Source organism: Leguminivora glycinivorella, chromosome 27, assembly GCF_023078275.1.
Source record: "Leguminivora glycinivorella isolate SPB_JAAS2020 chromosome 27, LegGlyc_1.1, whole genome shotgun sequence".
NCBI classification, from domain to species: Eukaryota; Metazoa; Arthropoda; class Insecta; order Lepidoptera; family Tortricidae; genus Leguminivora; species Leguminivora glycinivorella.
Genome location: NC_062997.1, coordinates 569,168 through 589,174, shown reverse-complemented (window position 1 = coordinate 589,174; position 20,007 = coordinate 569,168). Strand labels below are relative to the sequence as shown.

The window sequence follows — 20,007 nt, the reverse complement described above, 5'->3', positions numbered from 1 at the left end:
TTAATTTTCATAATCTTAAAAAATCATAATCTTATAAAATAAGATTGCCTGCCTTGCCACACACATTCTTAAAATTCAAATTATTTGCAATCTGTCAGATCAATCTGAAAAAAATCATAATCTTAAAAAATAATTTAAGACTGTGTGTGGACAGTTGCGAAATTGTATGGGAATCCGCGCACTCGATTTGATTTCATAAGATTATGATTTTTTAAGATTATGAAATTTAATGCACGCCACAGACAGTCTTAAAAATTCATAATCTTAGAAAAGATTTGTATGCAAACTGACACTGACAGATCTGTCAGTGTCAGTTTGAACTGACAGGTTGCATACAAATCCAAATTCAGATTATGAATTTTTCAGACTGTCTGTTGCCGGCCTTAGTAAAACAATGACAGACACAAAAAAAATGGCGCTCTCATAAAATTTTTCTACAATTTTATGTCGCAGTACACCTACCTATGTGTCAGTTCTGTAATATAAAATATTACATTGAAATTGGAATGGGGATCGTAGAATAAAACAAAACAATTATGGGTACAAATAAATTATTTATTGAAACTTACAGACTAGCTACTTAACTCAAACAATCACCCGGCAAATAAATAAATTTAAATACATTTCCACTGATTAAGTATGCATTCGGAAATTTAAAAGTCAAATCGTCACCACTATCAAAAAAACTTGTATCTTCGTCTGTCAATGAAAAGAAAATTGTAGTAAGTATGTATGGAATGCATATAGACTTACTGCGTTTTAACTTTGAGAAGCAGCGTGAGATACGAGATTTTTTTCAAAGTAGTGACAGTAAAAATAAAGTGTACATTGAAGGTAAGAAATATATATGCAGACAAAGTTCCAAAGATATGTATACGCGAATCGATTGCTTACATTACAGTTAGGTTCACCATAAATAAAATATAAGAAGATTATACTGTCCCGTACATTAAAATGCGACCGCGTAAAGCAACTATTATCAAGAACTATTATCTCGATATATTTCTGTGGTCTAAAGACGTGCAAAAAGGAGATGGCGCCACTAAAAATGCCTCGTTGCCATCGATTACTTGTATATCGGCGTTAAGTGTCACTTTCGAGACATAAATCTATGTCGAAGGTGTACAACGCCATCTATAAGTAATCGATGGCAACAAGGTATTTTTGAAGTGCGCCCTTTACTCTTTGCACCTCTTTAGGCGGCAATGTATGGGATGGTATAATCTTCTTATCCATATTCATTTATAAATGGGAAAGTGTGTGTCTGTTTGTTTGTCCGTCTTTCACGGCAAAACGGAGCGACGAACTGACGTGATTTTTTTAAGTGAAGATAGTTGAAGGGATGGAGAGTGACATAGGCTACTTTTTGTCTCTTTCTAACGCGAGCGAAGCCGCGGCCAAAAGCTAGTAATTTATATAATTATGCTTATATGTTAAGGTTGTTGATACATATTTTTGGCACTATGTCCGCATCTACATAGGTATATTTAACTTAACTGTACTACCTAACTTGTTGACGGTCATACAAAATATCAGATTTTTAAACATTTTACAATCAGAGTTATAAAGAATCTAAAGGAATTATTAAAATGACTAAAGTACCACTTTTTCTACCACTCTGCTCGCCTTAAGACTGATGCGGCCATCTGAAAACATATAAACATAGATATAGTGTGTATAGACTTCTTTACTTAATAATTTAGCATTTAGTTACAAAACTAGTCACTAGATGGCGCTGTACCTACTACATCTTCAAGGATATAATTTTGTAAATATTTATTAATATGTACCTTTTCTAAGATGTTGACATGCAAAATTGTTTTTATCAATAAATATTCTGATTCTGATTCTGATTAAGTACTATGAATTTATTAAGTTCAAAACTAAGTCATAGTTGAAACAAAATTTAATTACCTATTGTTATTTAAATTAGAAAATTGATTTCAGAAAAGTCAGAAAAAATTACTTTTTTTTCTTAAAAATTTGAATTTTGTCGGAAACAAAATAGTAAAACCTTCACTACAAATTTAAATAACCAAATACCTAATATTTAATAAGTTACTTTAAAATGTTTAAAAAAAAATTGTCATGCTCAGTCACAAGATCACAAAATTCACACACAACAAACACCAAGAAAAAAAAAACAAAAAAAAATTACAAAACTCAAACATTACTTACCTTTTATCTGATGATGTAACTGTGGAAGCAAAACACACACGGCAAACACTTTTAAAGCGAGAGATTTAAGTATCTGGCTGAGGGCAGTGAACACCGTTTACGTTCAAGTGCGAATCTCACGCTTGCTATTCCTATGAATAATACACGTACGTACGCAAAATCATTCACGGTGCGCGCTGTGAAATTGTGGAATGAGGTGCCTCTGTCGCTCAAACGGTCTCAGTCTGTGACATCACTCAAGGTGAATCTGAAGAAACTTTGGCTTTCTGAACAAGTATGATAATGGTTGGGAATTTTATATATATATTATGTATGTATTGATATATTTATATATTGGTTAGGTACTTATTTTGTATTTTATTTATGTACTCTAGTATGTAATTTATTTAATAGTGTCATTTTGTATTTATGTAGTTTATATAATTAGCAATATTTTGGATTACTTTTGACCTTTATTGTACTCCTGTAAGTTTGTCTATCTTACGTACTGGAACGATCCTCTCATCTTCTCCAAGGTTAGCTGGAAGAGATCCCTTATAGGGATAAGCTCGCCTTTGTATCTCTATTCCTACAAATTGTATATAAACTGTTGTACACAATAAAGTGATTACTACTACTACTACTACTAAAGCATCACACAAAACACAAAGTCAAACCATGCAAATAACTATGTATGCTCATTAGTGAGAGCCATCTGGCAGTTATGAAACAGACGTCATAGAATAGTACATTACGATACAAGTGCGTAAAAAAGGAAGTTCGAAACGAGTGGCGATAAATTAAAACACGACCGAAGGGAGTGTTTTAAATCGACACGAGTTACGAATTTCCTTTTCGCACGTGTATCGTAGGTACGACGTTTTTCACAGTACAGATGGTGTTTTATTTACGCACTAGTGCGAGAAGTGGTTCATTATATGCCAGGTCAAAACTTCGGAGGGGTATCTGTACCTACTGAAAAACGTCGTACGATACACGTGCGAAAAGGAAATTCGTAACTCGTGTCGATTTAAAACACTCCCTTCGGTCGTTTAATTTATCGCCACTCGTTTTGAACTTCCTTTTTAACGCACTTGTATCGTAATGTACTATTCTGTCCTTCGTAATATACTATTCTGTCCGGAAAACGTTTAATTTCAGGCCGCTACGCCAAAGAAGTTACCGCTTACCGGCAGAAAAATAGTATACCTACACAAAAAGTCTCCAAATCATCCTACATTACATATTGATAATTCAAATATAATTAATGGCCCCGTGTGGTGAAGGCACCCCCTTTCTTCCCGTGGGTGTCCTAGAAGTCGACTATGGTATATGGGTTAAATTGTGGCGTAGGCGAGAGGCTGGCAACCTATCACTGCAATGTCACAGTTTGGATTACTTTCAACCAATTTTTTTGCCAAAAGTGGCACTGAAACTTGGTTGTTCATGTGTTCTGCCTACCCCTTTATGGGATACAGGCGTGATTATATGTATGTATGTATGTATAATTAATTATTTTGTAGGTAATCTTTGAAGAGAACGCCATATTTAACCCCCCACGCACAAACGAAGGGGTGTTATAAGTTTGACGTGTCTGTCTGTCTGTCTGTTTGTCTTTCTGTCTGTGTGTGCGTCTGTCTGTGGCATCGTAGCTCCCGAACGGATAAACCGATTTTGATTAAGTTTTTTTTTGTCTGAAAGCTGAGTTAGTCGGGAGTGTTCTTAGCCATGTTTCATGAAAATCGGTCCACTATGTCGCGGTCGGGGGTTTTTCAAAATTTTAATTTTGTTACGAAAACAGTTTTAATTGCACACGTTTTCCTTGTTCTGTTCTTATTGCAATATTCTTAGCAAGCTAGTGTGCAATACTTATCAGACCATCTCTGTATTATCTGACTTGCAGTTGCTATGATTTATCTAGCATTCTTGGTGCAATACTTAGCAAATAACGCTACTAAAGTAGATTTATATTCTTGTTCTAGTTACTGACGGTAGTGCTGGCATTTATTGATACTTATCATACTACATTGATACTTAAATAATCAACTTAAATAATGGTGGAGCGTATCCAGAACAAGTTTATCCGGTTTTTATACTTGCGGAAATATGGCGTATACCCTTTCTACCCCTTAATGTATCCGACTTTATTCGTGCTGGGTATGGTGGGGTACAACGAACTGCGGGTGCGCAGGGAGTTATGTCTCGGGACATATATTTTTAAATTACTCAGAGGTATAGTGTACAACAGTGAGGTGTTGAGGTACGTGAGTGTGTATGTACCCGACAGGTACGTGTGGCGCCGGCGGCGGCCGCGCCTGCTGGCCGAGCCGCGCGGGCGCACCAACCTGGTCGCCCGGGCGCCGCTGACGCGCGCTGTGCGGCTCAACATAATAGCGGAACATATTGACCTGTTCTCATGTTCTCTGAATGAATTTACGAAATTAGCATTAGATATAATATCATTTAGACGTAATGAAATACTTTAGATAATAGTTATTAATAGTTACACTATTGTATTAGGTTAGCCTGTAAAAATAGTTGTAAGTGTGGATAATAAATAAAATAAAATAAAATAAAAACTATATGGATAATTTTAAGCATGTTATAGTGGTTACCTAGTGTAAAACAATAGTTATTTGTTATACAAGGGGGCAAAGTTGTATTTTAACGCCGAGTGTGGAATTGAAAAACGAGCATGTGAAAGGATTCTATAGTTGAACCACGAGCGAAGCGAGTGGTTCGAGAATAGAATCCTGAACTTGCGAGTTTTTTAACACACGAGAAGTAAAATACATTTGCACCCGAGTGTAACACAAAACTTTTCCCCTCACTATAGCGAGGAAACTACAACGCAAAAAATGCGTTTATCACTGCTTCCAGTAGTTCCACAGGTGGTAAATCATCTTTATTACTAGATTCACCTACTTTTATCAATTTTAAAGCAGTTAATTTGACTTTATTCAAGGTCAAATTACTTTACCCACTAGTGTATAAAATGAGTTTTTACCGCTGGTATTAAAGGACAATACACGTGTTTCCGAGCTAGTGAGGGGAAAAAATATTAGTGTAAGTTAGTATAAGTTACTTCTAAGAATTGCCATGCCCTTACGGGGCTCATGTATGAAACTTTTATTGTATAAGACCCAATGTACTTACATGAAAGCAAATAAATTACTTGATTACTTGATTATAACTGGCATGTATAATGTTTAAACCGATTCATAATTAACCCCCGACGCAAAAACGACGGGGTGTTATAAGTTTGACGTGTCTGTGTGTGTGTGTGACTGTGGCATCGTAGCTCCCGAACGGATAAACCGATTTGGATTTAGTTTTTTTTTGTTTGAAAGCTGAGTTAGTCGGGAGTGTTCTTAGCCATGTTTCATGAAATCGGTCCAGTATGTCGCGGTCGGGGGTTTTTTCAAAATTTTAATTTTGTGGTAAGTATAAATAGTATAATACACTTTTTAATTTATTCTAAGCGTAGTGCCATCGATTGCTATCGATCGATCATCGATTTTCCGTCTATCCGTCCGACTATCCGTATAGACTATCCGTCCTTTTATGTCATTAATACAATTTAATCAGAAGAAGACATGTGATTGATGTGATCTATCTCAAGGCAACCATATGCTAAGCTTTCCCTGTTGGTGTGGTTAATAGTTACATACTGATACCTGAGCAAGCGAAAGATTCCAATATTCCAAAAAGTGGAATCTTGAGCGTTGCGAGGGTATCAAGGCATGAAGGTTAAACAAACTTTGCCACCGATTGAAACACAAAACAACACGAACAAAATACTGACTATAAAACATCAAAATAAATCAAATCCATCAATTTATTCAATATTTATGATTCAAAATCATCATTAACAGGTAAAATCTAGGAGCCAGATTAAGAAATCGAGTTAAAATTTGTATGAAATTACTTTGCCCCCTTGTGGATAAAATGCAATTTTGCTATCTGTTTTCGAATAGCAAAGAAAGCCTTTACCAGTTGGTGTGGTGAAAAATGTGAATTGGAATGGTGGCCGCTATCGGATGTAAGAAGCGCCTGGCATCCGTTGGCTCGTTGGGTGGACGACATTCGAAAAACTGCGGGGCACTTCTGGATGAGATTAGCCCAGGACCGGGATAAGTGGCGTACACGAAGGGAGGCCTATGCTCAGCAGTGGGCGATTAATGGCTGAAATGATGATGATGTGGTGAAAAATAACTATTGCCATATCTATTTTTGTCACAGCCCAGTGTAACATACCTATTACCTGTGAATTTAATGACGAACACTATAAAATACAACTTAGTTTAGGAGTGCACAGAATACATTTATTGTTTTTAAATGCCTGAGTAAATAAAACAACAAGGTACTGTCAATTTGACTTTGAAATGAATAAGACCTGTGACTTCGTGATTGTATTAATGTAAATAGATCGAACAAATACAATAACATATATAATTATGTATGACTTTATGTATTGTATTTTTACAGTGTTACGTTTTTAATAATGATGTGCAAGTTGCGGAAACTTTCCATAAATAAATTATTTCTTTCCATAAATTCTTGAAAAATTCATGAAACTTTCACGAAAAATAAAGGGAATTTAAATTTTTTAAATGGAAACCCATACAATTGTCCATATAAAATTTGGAAAGTTTCCGAAATTTTCCTGTGTGAAAATTACAGAATTTTAGAAACTTTCCGTCGGCACATCAGTAGTTTTTAACCCCCGACGCAAAAACGACGGGGTGTTATAAACTTTGACGTGTCTGTCTGCGTGACTCTGTGTGTCTGTCTGTGGTATCGTAGCTCCCGAAAGGATGAACTGATTTAGATTTCTTTGTTTGAAAGCTGAATTAGTCGGGAGTTCTTAGCCATGTTAGACGGAACTCCGTCCGCTGTCGGGGGTTTTTTCGACATTTAAATTTTGTGGTTCTTAACCAATTATACTTAAAAAAATAAAAATAATAAAAAATAAAAATTAAAGCAAAACTAAAACTACCTACATACAAAGTGTGTCTGCTATCACTTCTATTCAGAAGATAGACACTATTGTAAAGCCTGAATTTCATTAGAACTATTTTTAACCCCCGACGCAAAGACGACGGGGTGTTATAAGTTTGACGTGTCTGTCTGTCTGTGGCATCGTAGCTCCCGAACGGATGAACCGATTTAGGTTTAGTTTTTTTTGTCTGAAAGCTGAGCTAGTCGGGAGTGTTCTTAGCCATGTTTCATGAAAATCGATCCACTAGGTCGGGGTCGGGGGTTTTTCAATATTTTAATTTTGTGGTTAGGTTATTGTATATACGCAAAAACGACGGGGTGTTAATAAGTGTGACGTGTCTGTCTGTCTGTCTGTTTGTCATAGATTATATTTCGCATTAGTATAATACGTCAGCATTCAGCATAAAATATTGTTGACCGCATAGAATCAAACGAGAATTCGACCAAGTTTAAAAAACAATTCATTTGCATAACAAGTTAAGTACCTATATCGTCACTATTTAAAAAAAAAACTTGTATCTTCGTCTGTCAATGAAAAGAAAATTGTAGTAAGTATGTATGGAATGCATATAGACTTACTGCGTTTTAACTTTGAGGAGAAGCAAGAGATACGAGATTTTTTTAAATAGTGACAATATCATGTTTACTAAAATTCTGTCATGATTCGTTTGATCGCAGTTTTTTGGTAAATATTTAGTTAAAGCGATATTTTTCCAGGTTGAATATATTTTTGGCGATATTTTTGCAACATCCATATTTTACATACAAATATTAATAAATATAGATGCGCACGAAGTGCCACAAAAATGTACACACACACACATATATACCTTTTATGACGCTCTATTTGTCAAATATAGCGTCATAAAAGGTATCTTAAACCACATTTTGGTCATTCTCCGACATATATATATATATATATATATATATCGTTACTACTTTGAAAAATCTCGTATTTCACGCTGCTCCTCAAAGTTAAAACGCAGTAAATAAGTCTATATGCATTCCATACTTACTACAATTTTCTTTTCATTGACAGACGAAGATACAAGTTTTTTTTTAAAGTAGTGACGATATACATATAGGTAAGTACATGTGTGTAATTGTATACATATGTACTAGCTTTTGCCCGCGGCTTCGCTCGGGTTAGAAAGAGACAAAAAGTAGCCTATTCACTCCATCCCTTCAACTAACTCCACTTAAAAAATCACGTCAATTTGTCGCTCCGCTTTACCGTGAAAGACGGACAAACAAACAGACACACACACCCTTTCCCATTTATAATACTAGTAGCTTGTGACCGCGGCTTCGCTTAGAAAGAGTCATTATTTAGCAGAGGTCAATGACCTTATGTACCCTACCTGCATATGAAGCTATTTCAATGCAATGTGTGTTAGCAAACGACGTTAGGTTCTTAGGTTATCTTGATCGTTCTCATGAATCTCACTAGATGGAGCATTAAAGCCAACTCAAAGTCATAATACAGTTACAATTTACATACATACATACAATCACGCCTGTTTCCCAGAGGGGTACTCAGAGACCACGGATTTCCATTTACTACAATCCTGACAAACCACTTTCGCTTCACACACTTACATTGTTACTGTTATCGTTAATTTACATTGTTATAAACAACAAACAAGTATCTAAGACATGCGAAGATGCGTTCACCCGTTTAGGAGCTTCGGTACCACAGACAGACACACATAGCGGTCTTTGTAGCACCCCTATTTTTGCGTCGAGGCAGGGGCGGCTCACACCGCGATTCTATCGCCGCGCTACAAGTACATGCCGGCGGCCGCGAGTTCGCGGCCCATTCAGTGGTGACGACCTTCGCGCGGCGCAATAGAATTCAATGTCGGCTGCTCGCGTGCGGTCCGTTTGTTAATGTAGGTAAGAATTTAGAATGGCGGCATTTTGTGAACATCAAAGGAGTGAGCCTTCTGTACTTGTACTATTATATGTACATATAAATGTTTTTAGCAAAAAAATGTTTTTAAAGTTGGGATAAAAAAATGTTTTTATTTTAGCAAAAGTGTGAAATAGTATTTTATACAATCGTGATATAATTAATACAAAGCTTTTCAGTCGAGTCCTAATAGATAGTACGGTACGAGAGTGAAAAGCTTAATTATATCACTATTGTATACAATACTTTTTCTATGAGTCATCATTTTCATCATCAATGGACGAAAAATATCATCATTTAAGTTAAAATTAATGTTAATAGCGTCATTCACCGTTGTCTCAACATCGAATTACCTAGCAACCCTAGCAACCAATTGTTTGTAATAACCGTCTCTGATGGGTTGATAACGCGATAGATTAAAAAAAAAATGTGTTTCAGGTGCAGAAAAATTTGCCAAGTATCGCAAATTAGTATAGAACTTGTATGAAGTTCTATTTTTGAATTTTTTTCAGTTAACTAAAGTGAAATGTAATGAAATATTAAGTTGACTAAGTGTCAAAGACCTATCCAACACTGAAAAGTTGGCACATATAGTTTAGTCTGTGGTGTCCTAATCGACAGATTAAAGTCGACGAGTAGAAAAAACCTATTTTAGTCGTAATTTTTTTTATCTGTATCAATACCTACGATAAATGCAAAAGAATGAATTTATAATACAGATACATTGTTATAAACGGAGACAACCTTGTAATACATGCGTAATCATGACATAGCAAGATTTGCCATAAGCAGGTTTTATTAGAATACCTACTTACTAACGAACAGAGACGAATGTATAATAAGAACTTTTTTTCGTCACATATTCCTCAATAAACTATTAAAAACTTACTTATAGGTACCAGAGAAAAAAACATCATCATCCTCCTTGCGTTATCCCGGCATTTGCCACGGCTCATAGGAGCCTGGGGTCCGCTTTGACAACTAATCCCAAGATTTGGCGTAGGCACTAGTTTTTACGAAAGCGACTGCCATCTGACCTTCCAACCCGAAGGGTAAACAAGACCTTATTGGAATTAGTCCGGTTTCCTCACGATGTTTTCCTTCACCGAAAAGCGACTGGCAAATATCAAAATGACATTTCGCACATAAATTTCGAAAAACTCATTGGTGAGAGCCTGGGTTCGAACTTGAATCCGCGACCTCCGGAACGAAAGTCGCACGTACTTACCGCTAGAGTACTAGCGCTTACCAAAGAAAAAATATTTTTAGTTATTCTTTGTAGTCATCACATATGTAGAATCATATCAGAATGGGAAAAAACGTCCGGTTTCAAATTTAATAATACATACATACATACATACAATCACGCCTGTATCCGATGAAGGGGTAGGCAGAGCACATAAAACTACTCAAGTTTCAGTGCCACTCTTGGCAAATTAAGGGGTTGACAGAAAACGAAACTGTGACATTGCAGTGACAGGTTGCCAGCCTCTCGCCTACGCCACAATTTAACCCATATCCCACAGTCGCCTTCTACGACACCCACGGGAAGAAAGGGGGTGGTGAAATTCTTAACCCGCCACCACACGGGCAATTTAATAATGCTGATGTGATGGGCACGAGCACGGGGAATTTAATAATGCTGATGTGATGGGCACGAGCACGGGGAATTTAATAAAGCTGATTCTATATCCGGTTTTGAATACATTGTATGAAATACCAGCTTTTGCTCGCGGCTTCGCTCGCGTTAGAGAGAGACAAAAAGTAGCCTCTGTCACTCTCCATCCCTTCAACTATCTCCACAAAAAAATCACGTCAATTCGTAGCTCCGTTTTGCCGCGAAAGACGGACAAACAAACAACACTTTCCCATTTATAATATTAGTGTGGATGAGTTGTATTATAATAAAGACTTATCCTTATTATTTACTAATCTTTGACTTGATTTGACTTGATCAAGCTCAATGATGTCGTTGCCCTTGGCTCATCGTAATTTTTTGTTCAATGACAAACAATAATCTAATGTATCAATATATCCGCAATAGTAAGTACCTACTGTTATTAAGTTCATGGCCTTATAGATGTACAGGAAAAAAAAGCAATAAAATACCTATGAACTTAAAAGTCAAACAATAAAGTGTTCAATTAAAAAAAACAAATGTAAAAACTGCTAAACATACGTCAGTGACTTGCGTTTTGTGCACAATAATTATCTGTTATACAAGGGGGCAAAGTTGTATTTTAACGCCAAGTGTGGAATTGAAAAACGAGCAAGTGAAAGGATTGCGAGTTTTTTAACACACGAGAAGAAAAATACATTTGCACCCGAGTGTGACACAAAACTTTTCCCCTCACTGTAGCGAGGAAACTACAACGCAAAAAATGCGTTCCACAGGTGGTACATCATCATCAATCATTTTATTACTAGATTCACCTACTTTTATCAATTTTAAAGCAGTTAATTTGACTTTATTCAAGGTTAAATTACTTTACCCACTAGTGGATAAAATGCGTCTTTACCCGCTGGTATTAAAGGACAAAACACGTGGTTCTGAGCTAGTGAGGGGAAAAATAATTGTCAGGTCTGGAGAATTGGATAGCCATCATTAAATAATGCCTAATGAAAAAGTAGGTACCTAATGTAAAATACCCTATAATGGACGGTGATGTCATTATGGATAAAAAAATACAAATCTTTAAAAACAAATTCCTAAAATTAGTTTCTAAAAACTGACGGCATTGTACTATCAGCAGCAAAAGTGCATGGAGAAATTATGAATGAATTCATTCATAAATTCGCCGTGCACTTGCAGCTGATAGTACCATAAACAAGAGTCATAGAGCTGCTTAATTTTGAATAAATAAATAATACCTACTCAGTGTAAACTTGAATGCGTTTTACTTACTGCATTAACCATGAGATAAGGTATATAACATACTAGTTTGTTACTCCAAAGATATTAGAAATAGTGTTATTTTGCGAGTGTCCATAACTGGAACCGGAAAACTGCTTATCTCCTATGATGGACAAAGAACAATTTACTAAACCAAAATTTACAAGAAACAATCCTATGTTAAAATAAGGTAAACTAACTTTATTTGGGGTAAAATAATATAAAATTAAAATTTTGAAAAAAACCCCGACATAGTGGATTGATTTTCATGAAACATGGCTAAGAACACTCCCGACTAACTCAGCTTTCAGACAAAAAAACTAAATCTAAATGGGTTCATCCCTTCGGGAGCTACGCCTACGATGCCACAGACAGACAGACAGACACGTCAAACGTAATACCCCGTCGTTTTTGCGTCGGGGGTTAAAAAACGATTTGCATCGCAGTTAGATCAATATTTAATGCTTTCAACCGAGCTATTTCAATTAAAGTATAGTCTAAAACGCTTTTATGACGACTGTGTTCGCCTAAAAGGGATAAAAAGTAAACAAAACACCATGCAAAGCACTCACCCTTCCCCAAAAACCCGCTGCCCCCCGTCAACAACACACTCTGCCCGCGATAAAACATCTGCATCTCCGTCCTCGGCGCTGTACCCTTAGTCAATCTTCTCTTCTCCTCCTCCTTAGCGTCTACTCTGTATTCTTCTGCATTGTAGTTGTCGAGCTGAACTCGTGGTCTTCTCAAACTCGAGATATCTCGAACTCAAACTCGAGATATCTCGAAAATTTAGGTCTCATAACAAAATTCTCAGTCAAAATGGCAAGGATAGCACATGATTGGTGCCATACAATGTAGTCGCAACATATACTAATTTTATTACTAGTCCTTATTTCAGTAATATAATTAGATAAACACAAAATTACAATTTTGAAAAACCCCCGACATAGTAGACCGATTTTCATGAAACATGGCTAAGAATACTCCCGACTAACTCAGCTTTCAAACAAAAAAAAACTAAATCTACGAGCTACGATGCCACAGACAGACAGACAAACGTAATACCCCGTCGTAAACGATTGGCATCGCAGCTAGATCAATATTTAACGCTTTCAACCGAGCTATTTCAATTAAAGTATATTAGTTTAAAACGCTTTTATGACGACTGTGTTCGCCTAGAACCCTAGAAGGGATAAAAAGCAAAAAAAAAACACCATGCAAAGCACTCACCCTTCCCCAAAAACCCGCTGCCCCCCGTCAACAACACACTCTGCCCCCGATAAAACATCTGCATCTCCGTCCTCGGCGCTGTACCCTTAGTCAATCTTCTCTTCTCCTCTTCCTTAGCGTCCACTCTGTCTTCTTCTGCGTAGTAGTTGTCGAGCTGGTTCGCGGAGACAAACTCGTGGTCCTCGGAGTAGTCGAGGATGGGGGCTGTGGGGTTCATCGCGGCGTTTTCTATATCGGCTATGCGGACGGAGTTTTCTAGTTCCTGTGGGAGAGAAATTGACAAATAAATAAAAAAATAATTGAGACTATACACGTCACATTGCTGGGCACAGGGTATGTAGCCAAATGGAAATGGACATACTAACTAAACTATTTTGGCTCAGTGATCCAAAGTGAATCTTGGCCTCCGAAACGAGAGATCGCCTGTCCCGATCCTGCACATCCAGTCACTGACTTGAAGCCGACGCAGACGTGCCACCACACTGTCCTCCCAGCGATACCTGGGTCGACCCGCCGGACGGCCACCAGCCGGTCGACCCAAGAACGCTCTCTTGACAGCCCGATCCTTTCCCATTCTAAGTAAGGTGAAATACCCCATAATGGACGGTGATGCCATTATGGACAAAAAAACACAAATCCTTAAAAATAAGTATCTAAAATTAGTTTCTAAAAACTGACGGCTATGTACCATAAACTAGAGTTGTAGAGCTGTTTCATTTTGAAGTTTCAATTAATTCGGTTATTTCTGAAGGATTTGGTGACAAGATAAAATTCACCAGTTTACTGAAAAAAATATCAAGACGAATTCTTAGTAATGTTGCTAAGAAAGTTGAGTTCATGTATAAAAAAATAAAAAAATAATACTCGGTGTAAACTTGAATGTGTTTTACTTACTGCATTAAGCATGAGATAAGGTATAAAACATACTAGTTTGTTGCTCCAAAGATGTAAAGAAATAGAGTTATTTTGCGAGTGTCCATTACTGGACCCGAAAAACTGCCTACCTCCTATGATGGACAAGGAACAATTTACAAAACCAAAATTTACAAGAAACAATCCTATGTTAAAATAACTCAAACTAATTGTATTTATGGTATATAAAATTGACTCATTGAGTATCAGTGTTTTTTTTTTATACTACGTCGGTGGCAAACAAGCATACGGCCCGCCTGATGTAAAGCGGTCACCGTAACCTATGGACGCATGCAACTCAAATAAAAAGCTTTGCTTTAAAAGTAAAATTTTAAACTTATTTCACTGTCCATAATGGGGGATCCATTACTGGAGAACTGCCGTCCATAATTAGAGAAAAAACACCTAGTTTTAATTTGTTAAGTATGAAGAAACTAATAGCAGTATCCATTCTGCAATATGCTTGAAATGTAAAAGAAGGATAGGACATTCAAGATTTAACACGCTTAGCGGTAGAATTTTTACATTTTATGAGTGAAATATCAAAAACAGGCAAAAATTTTTCTTAAACTGTCCATGATTGGGTCCGTTACCTTAAGTGACCGAACCAGCGAAGTCTGTTGGCTTTCGTTTCGCCAATGATATTGGGTTCGGCCACTAACTCCTCGATCTCGGCATTTTTCCTGATCCTCCAGGTGCCATCGTCTCTCTGACTAAATGGACATACGCTTAAGATAATGTCGTAATCGTGGCTAGCTATCACCATCGCTCGTCCGTATTGGCGCGACAGAGCCAGACTGCGTTTCGATAGGCGTCTAGCCTCCAGTGGCGGTTGGTGAAAATTTCTGCTAGGCAACATTGAGCAAAAAGAAACCTACCTTAACATTAGGTACTTTACTAGTAATGAATTTTAGGCAAGCCATAGCATAGGTGGGCATAGCAAGGTGGGAATCGGCGTGTACGGACCAGCCGCTGCTAGCGTCAAAGATTGTCATTTAGGCTAGGCTGGCAGACCTCTTCTCACGCATGAGATCTCGGGCTATAGTCCCCACGCTAGCAAAACGTGGATTGGGGACTTCACATACATCTTCTTTGTATTTCTTCGCGTATGTAGGTTTCCTCACGATGTTTTAGGTTATCATCAGTTTAGTAATCTGTCAAAACCTTAGAAAGAACCGGCAAAATTAAGGCGCTAATTTTTATCGTACGTATACACATTGTCTGTTTGTCGATTAGATCGATTTTATATTGAAGCTTATGTCGAAAAAGCGCTCACTGAAATTATACTCTTTATTTACATAAACATATTTACATTATTATATAAGAAACTAAGACTAAACTCAAAAGCTAGCTAATGTCTAAAATAGGCTCTTGAGGCGCTCACTTATTGCAACTAACACTAAGTACACTTTTGATTGAAAATAGTAGTGCTACATATATTATATACTCGCTCAACGTTAAATAACAACGTAGCACACGTCAGCTATAATATTTACCTTAATACTTAACCTGTCATTATGTAGTACATAGCAATCGTGACATACTTGTATACTTAATAAATACTAATAACCCGGTCAATAATATAACGAACAGCAAAAATACAAATTGTTTGACTAACACGTTTTTACAAATTCTGAATAGGCATTATTAATTGTTTATCAATAATTATTAACCTCGGTGTCCAGCAATCTTGGCTATTCTCGATCTCGAATGATTTCGATATTCGATAATCGAGAATGTCGAGATCCGGAAATATCTCGTTTCTAGGGACCGATTTTGAATGTCGACTGTCGACCATTCGATTTCGTGAATTTCGTTCAATAATATATCCACTTGCTAGATTTAAATTCTGCTATCAGAATTGAACACGAGTGGGTTAAAATTTCACTAGATTTAAAATTACTAGCTGTCCTTTTTCAAAAATAGCAATGTCGTCTTCCTTGCGAACGGCGAATTTGTGATTTTTTGCGCAAAATCTCGAACCGAACTTTCGACATTGCATTCCCTGGATCATGTTTTTCAAAGTTGTCCACCCCACTTTCTTATTGGATTTGGAAATTGTATGCGGTTTCCACTCAGAATCTTTTATTTTAATGTCTATTTTTAAGTTTACGGTCCTCGCCTTCAATACCTATGTTACAAAACCGGCCAAGAGCGTGTCGGGCCACGCTCAGTGTAGGGTTCCGTAGTTTTCCGTATTTTTCTCAAAAACTATTAAACCTATCAAGTTCAAAACAATTTTCCTAGAAAGTCTTTATAAAGTTCTACTTTTGTGATTTTTTTCATATTTTTTAAACATGTGGTTCAAAAGTTAGAGGGGGGGACGCACTTTTTTTTCCTTTAGGAGCGATTATTTCCGAAAATATTAATATTATCAAAAAATGATCTTTGTAAACCCTTATTCATTTTTAAATACCTATCCAACAATATATCACACGTTGGGGTTGGAATGAAAAAAAATATCAGCCCCCACTTTACATGTAGGGGGGGTACCCTAATAAAACATTTTTTTCCATTTTTTATTTTTGTACTTTGTTGGCGTGATTGATATACATATTGGTACCAAATTTCAGCTTTCTAGTGCTTACGGTTACTGAGATTATCCGCGGACGGACGGACGGACGGACGGACGGACGGACGGACGGACGGACGGACAGACAGACATGGCGAAACTATAAGGGTTCCTAGTTGACTACGGAACCCTAAAAATGGTGGGGTGGACAACTTTGAAAAAATGCCCCCCCCCCTCCCCCTATGCCCCGTGTTTTTTTGTTGTTTTCTTTTATACCACGTCGGTGGCAAACAGGTATACGGCCCGCCTGATGGAAAGCGGACACCGCATTTGTTTTTTTTTTCGTTAAATTCAACACTTCGTTTCGTTTTTGTTAAATTCGAGAGCATAGTTAATAGGTAGTCGTCGTCCATAGAATTTGTGAACAATGTAAACAAACCTTGTAGTCAAAATGTCTTTAATTTCCATTCTAACTCATCAGATACTGGCTAAATCCATGTTATTTAATCAATTTATCTCACATTATGATCCTCAATCTTCAAAATAATAAAATTGTCCTTAAATATTGATATTTTATGTAATAGTTTATTTAAATTGTTGACAATTTTTATTGACGGCGATTTTACGTCCCAATAAGGTTTTTTCCCCATTCCGTTACCATTTTTTCATACATTTTGTATGGATGGCGGTAACGGAATGGAAGGTATGAAAAGTGTATGGAAATCTTGGGACATTTTTAGGGTTCCGTACCTCAAAAGGAAAAAACGGAACCCTTATAGGATCACTTTGTTGTCCGTCTGTCAAGACCCTTTTTCTCAGGAACGCGTGGAGGTATGAAGCTGAAATTTATATCAATTACTCAGGTCTACTGTCCCTTGAAGCTGTGAAAAAATCAAACTTCTAAGCCAACGCAATCAAAAGATACAGCCGTTTATGCCGCAAATTTTCGACACTTGCAAGGGAATCAAAACCTACAGGGTGCTTCCCGTGAACTCAGAATCTTGAAGTTTGGTACGAAGCAACGTCTTATAGCATAGATAAAGGAAAAATTACGAAAACCATAAATTTTTAGTTACATCACATAATATATTTTTTTTTAATAATTTTAACCTTACTACCCATTTTTTTGCAATAAAAATACCATAGTTATGACTCGATTGTCGTAATGAACGAACTTTGTAAACCTTGCAGGTTTGTACGGAACCCTCGGTGCGCGAGTCCGACTCGCACTTGGCCGGTTTTTTTTTTCTCCTATCTGCGGGCCGATTTTTGAGTCTCACGCGTTCGAATTCAGAAAATTGTCACTGAAAGTAAGTCACCGTTTTCAACTGGAATTCCAAAATCGCCCTCCAGGATCGAAAGAGCGATTCTGAGTATGAATCGCTTAAAAATACCTATGTTACAAAAAAGGGGGGTGGACAAAAAATGCCACTTCGTTTCGTTTTTGTTAAATTCTACATGATACGTTGTGATTGTATTTTAAGACAAATGATTTAAACTCTTCTAATTACACTAGAGGTACAGTGACCTCGACATTTTCAAACTCTTCATTGACCTTTAACTTTTTCGTTGACACCCCAATCAAGCATTCGCAATCAAGAGGTTGAAGGCGATTTGAAATTTTGATTGACACCCATTGATGCGTCACTGAAAAACCCTAAAAAAGATAGTTTAATGATAGATTATTTTTCTTACTGCACCCACATTCGCGTATTTCTGTTTTGCCCTATGGTTGACTGGTAGAGAATGCCTTACGGCATTAAGTCCGCCTTTTGTACTTCTTTTTTTATCGTGCAATAAAGTTTAAATAAATAAAGCCGCGGTCCCGGGTTCGAATCCCGGTAAGGGCATTTATTTGTGTGAAGAGCACAGATATTTGTTCCCGAGTCATGGATGTTTTCTATGTATATAAGTATTTATATATTATATATATCGTTGTCTGAGTACCCACAACACAAGCCTTCTTGAGCTTACCGTGGGCCTGTAATATTTATTTATTTTTAAATAGTTTTGCTATGGCATTGACAAACTCGCCTTATACAGGGTGTAATTTGCAAGGTAAACTAACTCAGCTTTCAAAAAAAAAAAACTAAATTGAAATCGGTCAATCCGTTCGAGAGCTACGATGCCACAGACAGAGAGACAGACAGACAGACACGTCAAACTTATAACACCCCGTCGTTTTTGCGTCGGGGGTTAAAATAAACTAAATACCTAAAAATTTTGTAGGTTCGTAGTTCAGCCACTTCCAAGATAATCAAAATTAATAGGTAAGTAGTTGGTGTCTTGGAAACCTCACTCAAATAACTTTAATAGTTATTTGTTATACAAGGGGGCAAAGTTCCCATATAACCATAATCGGTCGCCGTTCCTACGCAAATCCTCCTATTTTGTGTACACACAGGTCTTCGGGTCTCAATGCTTAGTCGCAGTACGGTCGACGTTTAGTCGCGGCGACCCAAATGGGGACGATTGGTAACAGGCACAAATGGTCACAGAAGTGACAGAAGTGTGCACTACGCGTGGACACATTGTTACCGTTTGGCGACTACTTTCCCAAAATCATTCGTTCATTTCATTCTTTTCAAATGGCGACTGTCAGAGACGTCAAAGTAAAAAAGAAATAAAATCATTTGACATTAAAATGTAATGGCGTAAGAATTTGTTAAAGATAAATATTGTTTGCATTTGTAATATAATGTGGGCTAATTACCATGGCCAATTAAATTGCTCGAGTAATTTCATAAAATAAGTCTAAATTTATCAACGCGCCATCAATTTACCTCAGTTTAACCAGTAATAATATTATTGACTACTCGGTGTTTGCGTGTTATGTATATTGATTGGTGAAGTTTTAGTGCTCCGGTGCATATATACTATACTGAAATAATAAAAATAATGCCTAGAAAACCAATAAAGTTGTTAAAATATGGATTAAGACGGTAATATTCCATGTAAAAAACAGTCGCCAAACGGTCACCAAACGGTCGACAAACGGTCGCAAAATGGTCGCAGCGTACACGCGTGACCGAAAGCAGTGAATATTTATTATATTTTCAAAATGGCTTCTTGTATTAATTTTTTCCAGGTATCCTCAAACTTTATAAACAATTAAATATGCCGTCGTACTCAGTTGCCCTCACTAAAGAAGATTAAAAAAAATTGTAACGTGCGTACCGAGCTACTGGGTTGTAAAGGATCGGGGATCATATGGTCTTCTATAGAGCAACTAGTATTTTGCGGCATTTCACAATTGACACTTGTTGAAGTAGTCGTCATTAATATTACTATACTATCAACATTAATTTCAGCGATCCGTACTTCTTTTGTCAAGATTTTTGTATAGATAAGTGTCTACAAATTTGTAATGTTAAAGAGACATAAATAAAA

General features: G+C 36.8%; 1 protein-coding gene and 1 long non-coding RNA gene across 2 annotated transcripts in view; both read right to left on the bottom strand.

The window, feature by feature from the left end:
* The window catches only part of LOC125240239 (fatty acyl-CoA reductase wat-like), a 73,249-nt gene that overhangs the window by 32,860 nt on the left and 20,382 nt on the right, over positions 1–20,007 (bottom strand). Inside the window, exon 3 of the mRNA XM_048148069.1 lies at positions 13,194–13,455. Within this exon, the coding sequence (XP_048004026.1) occupies positions 13,194–13,455 (262 nt within the window). The remainder of the gene's footprint in view (positions 1–13,193; positions 13,456–20,007) is intronic.
* LOC125240242 lies at positions 1,514–13,158 on the bottom strand. Its single transcript, XR_007178593.1, has 2 exons — positions 12,620–13,158; positions 1,514–1,646 (listed from the first exon to the last, which is right to left on the bottom strand). It is a non-coding gene; the product is annotated as an uncharacterized LOC125240242 (long non-coding RNA).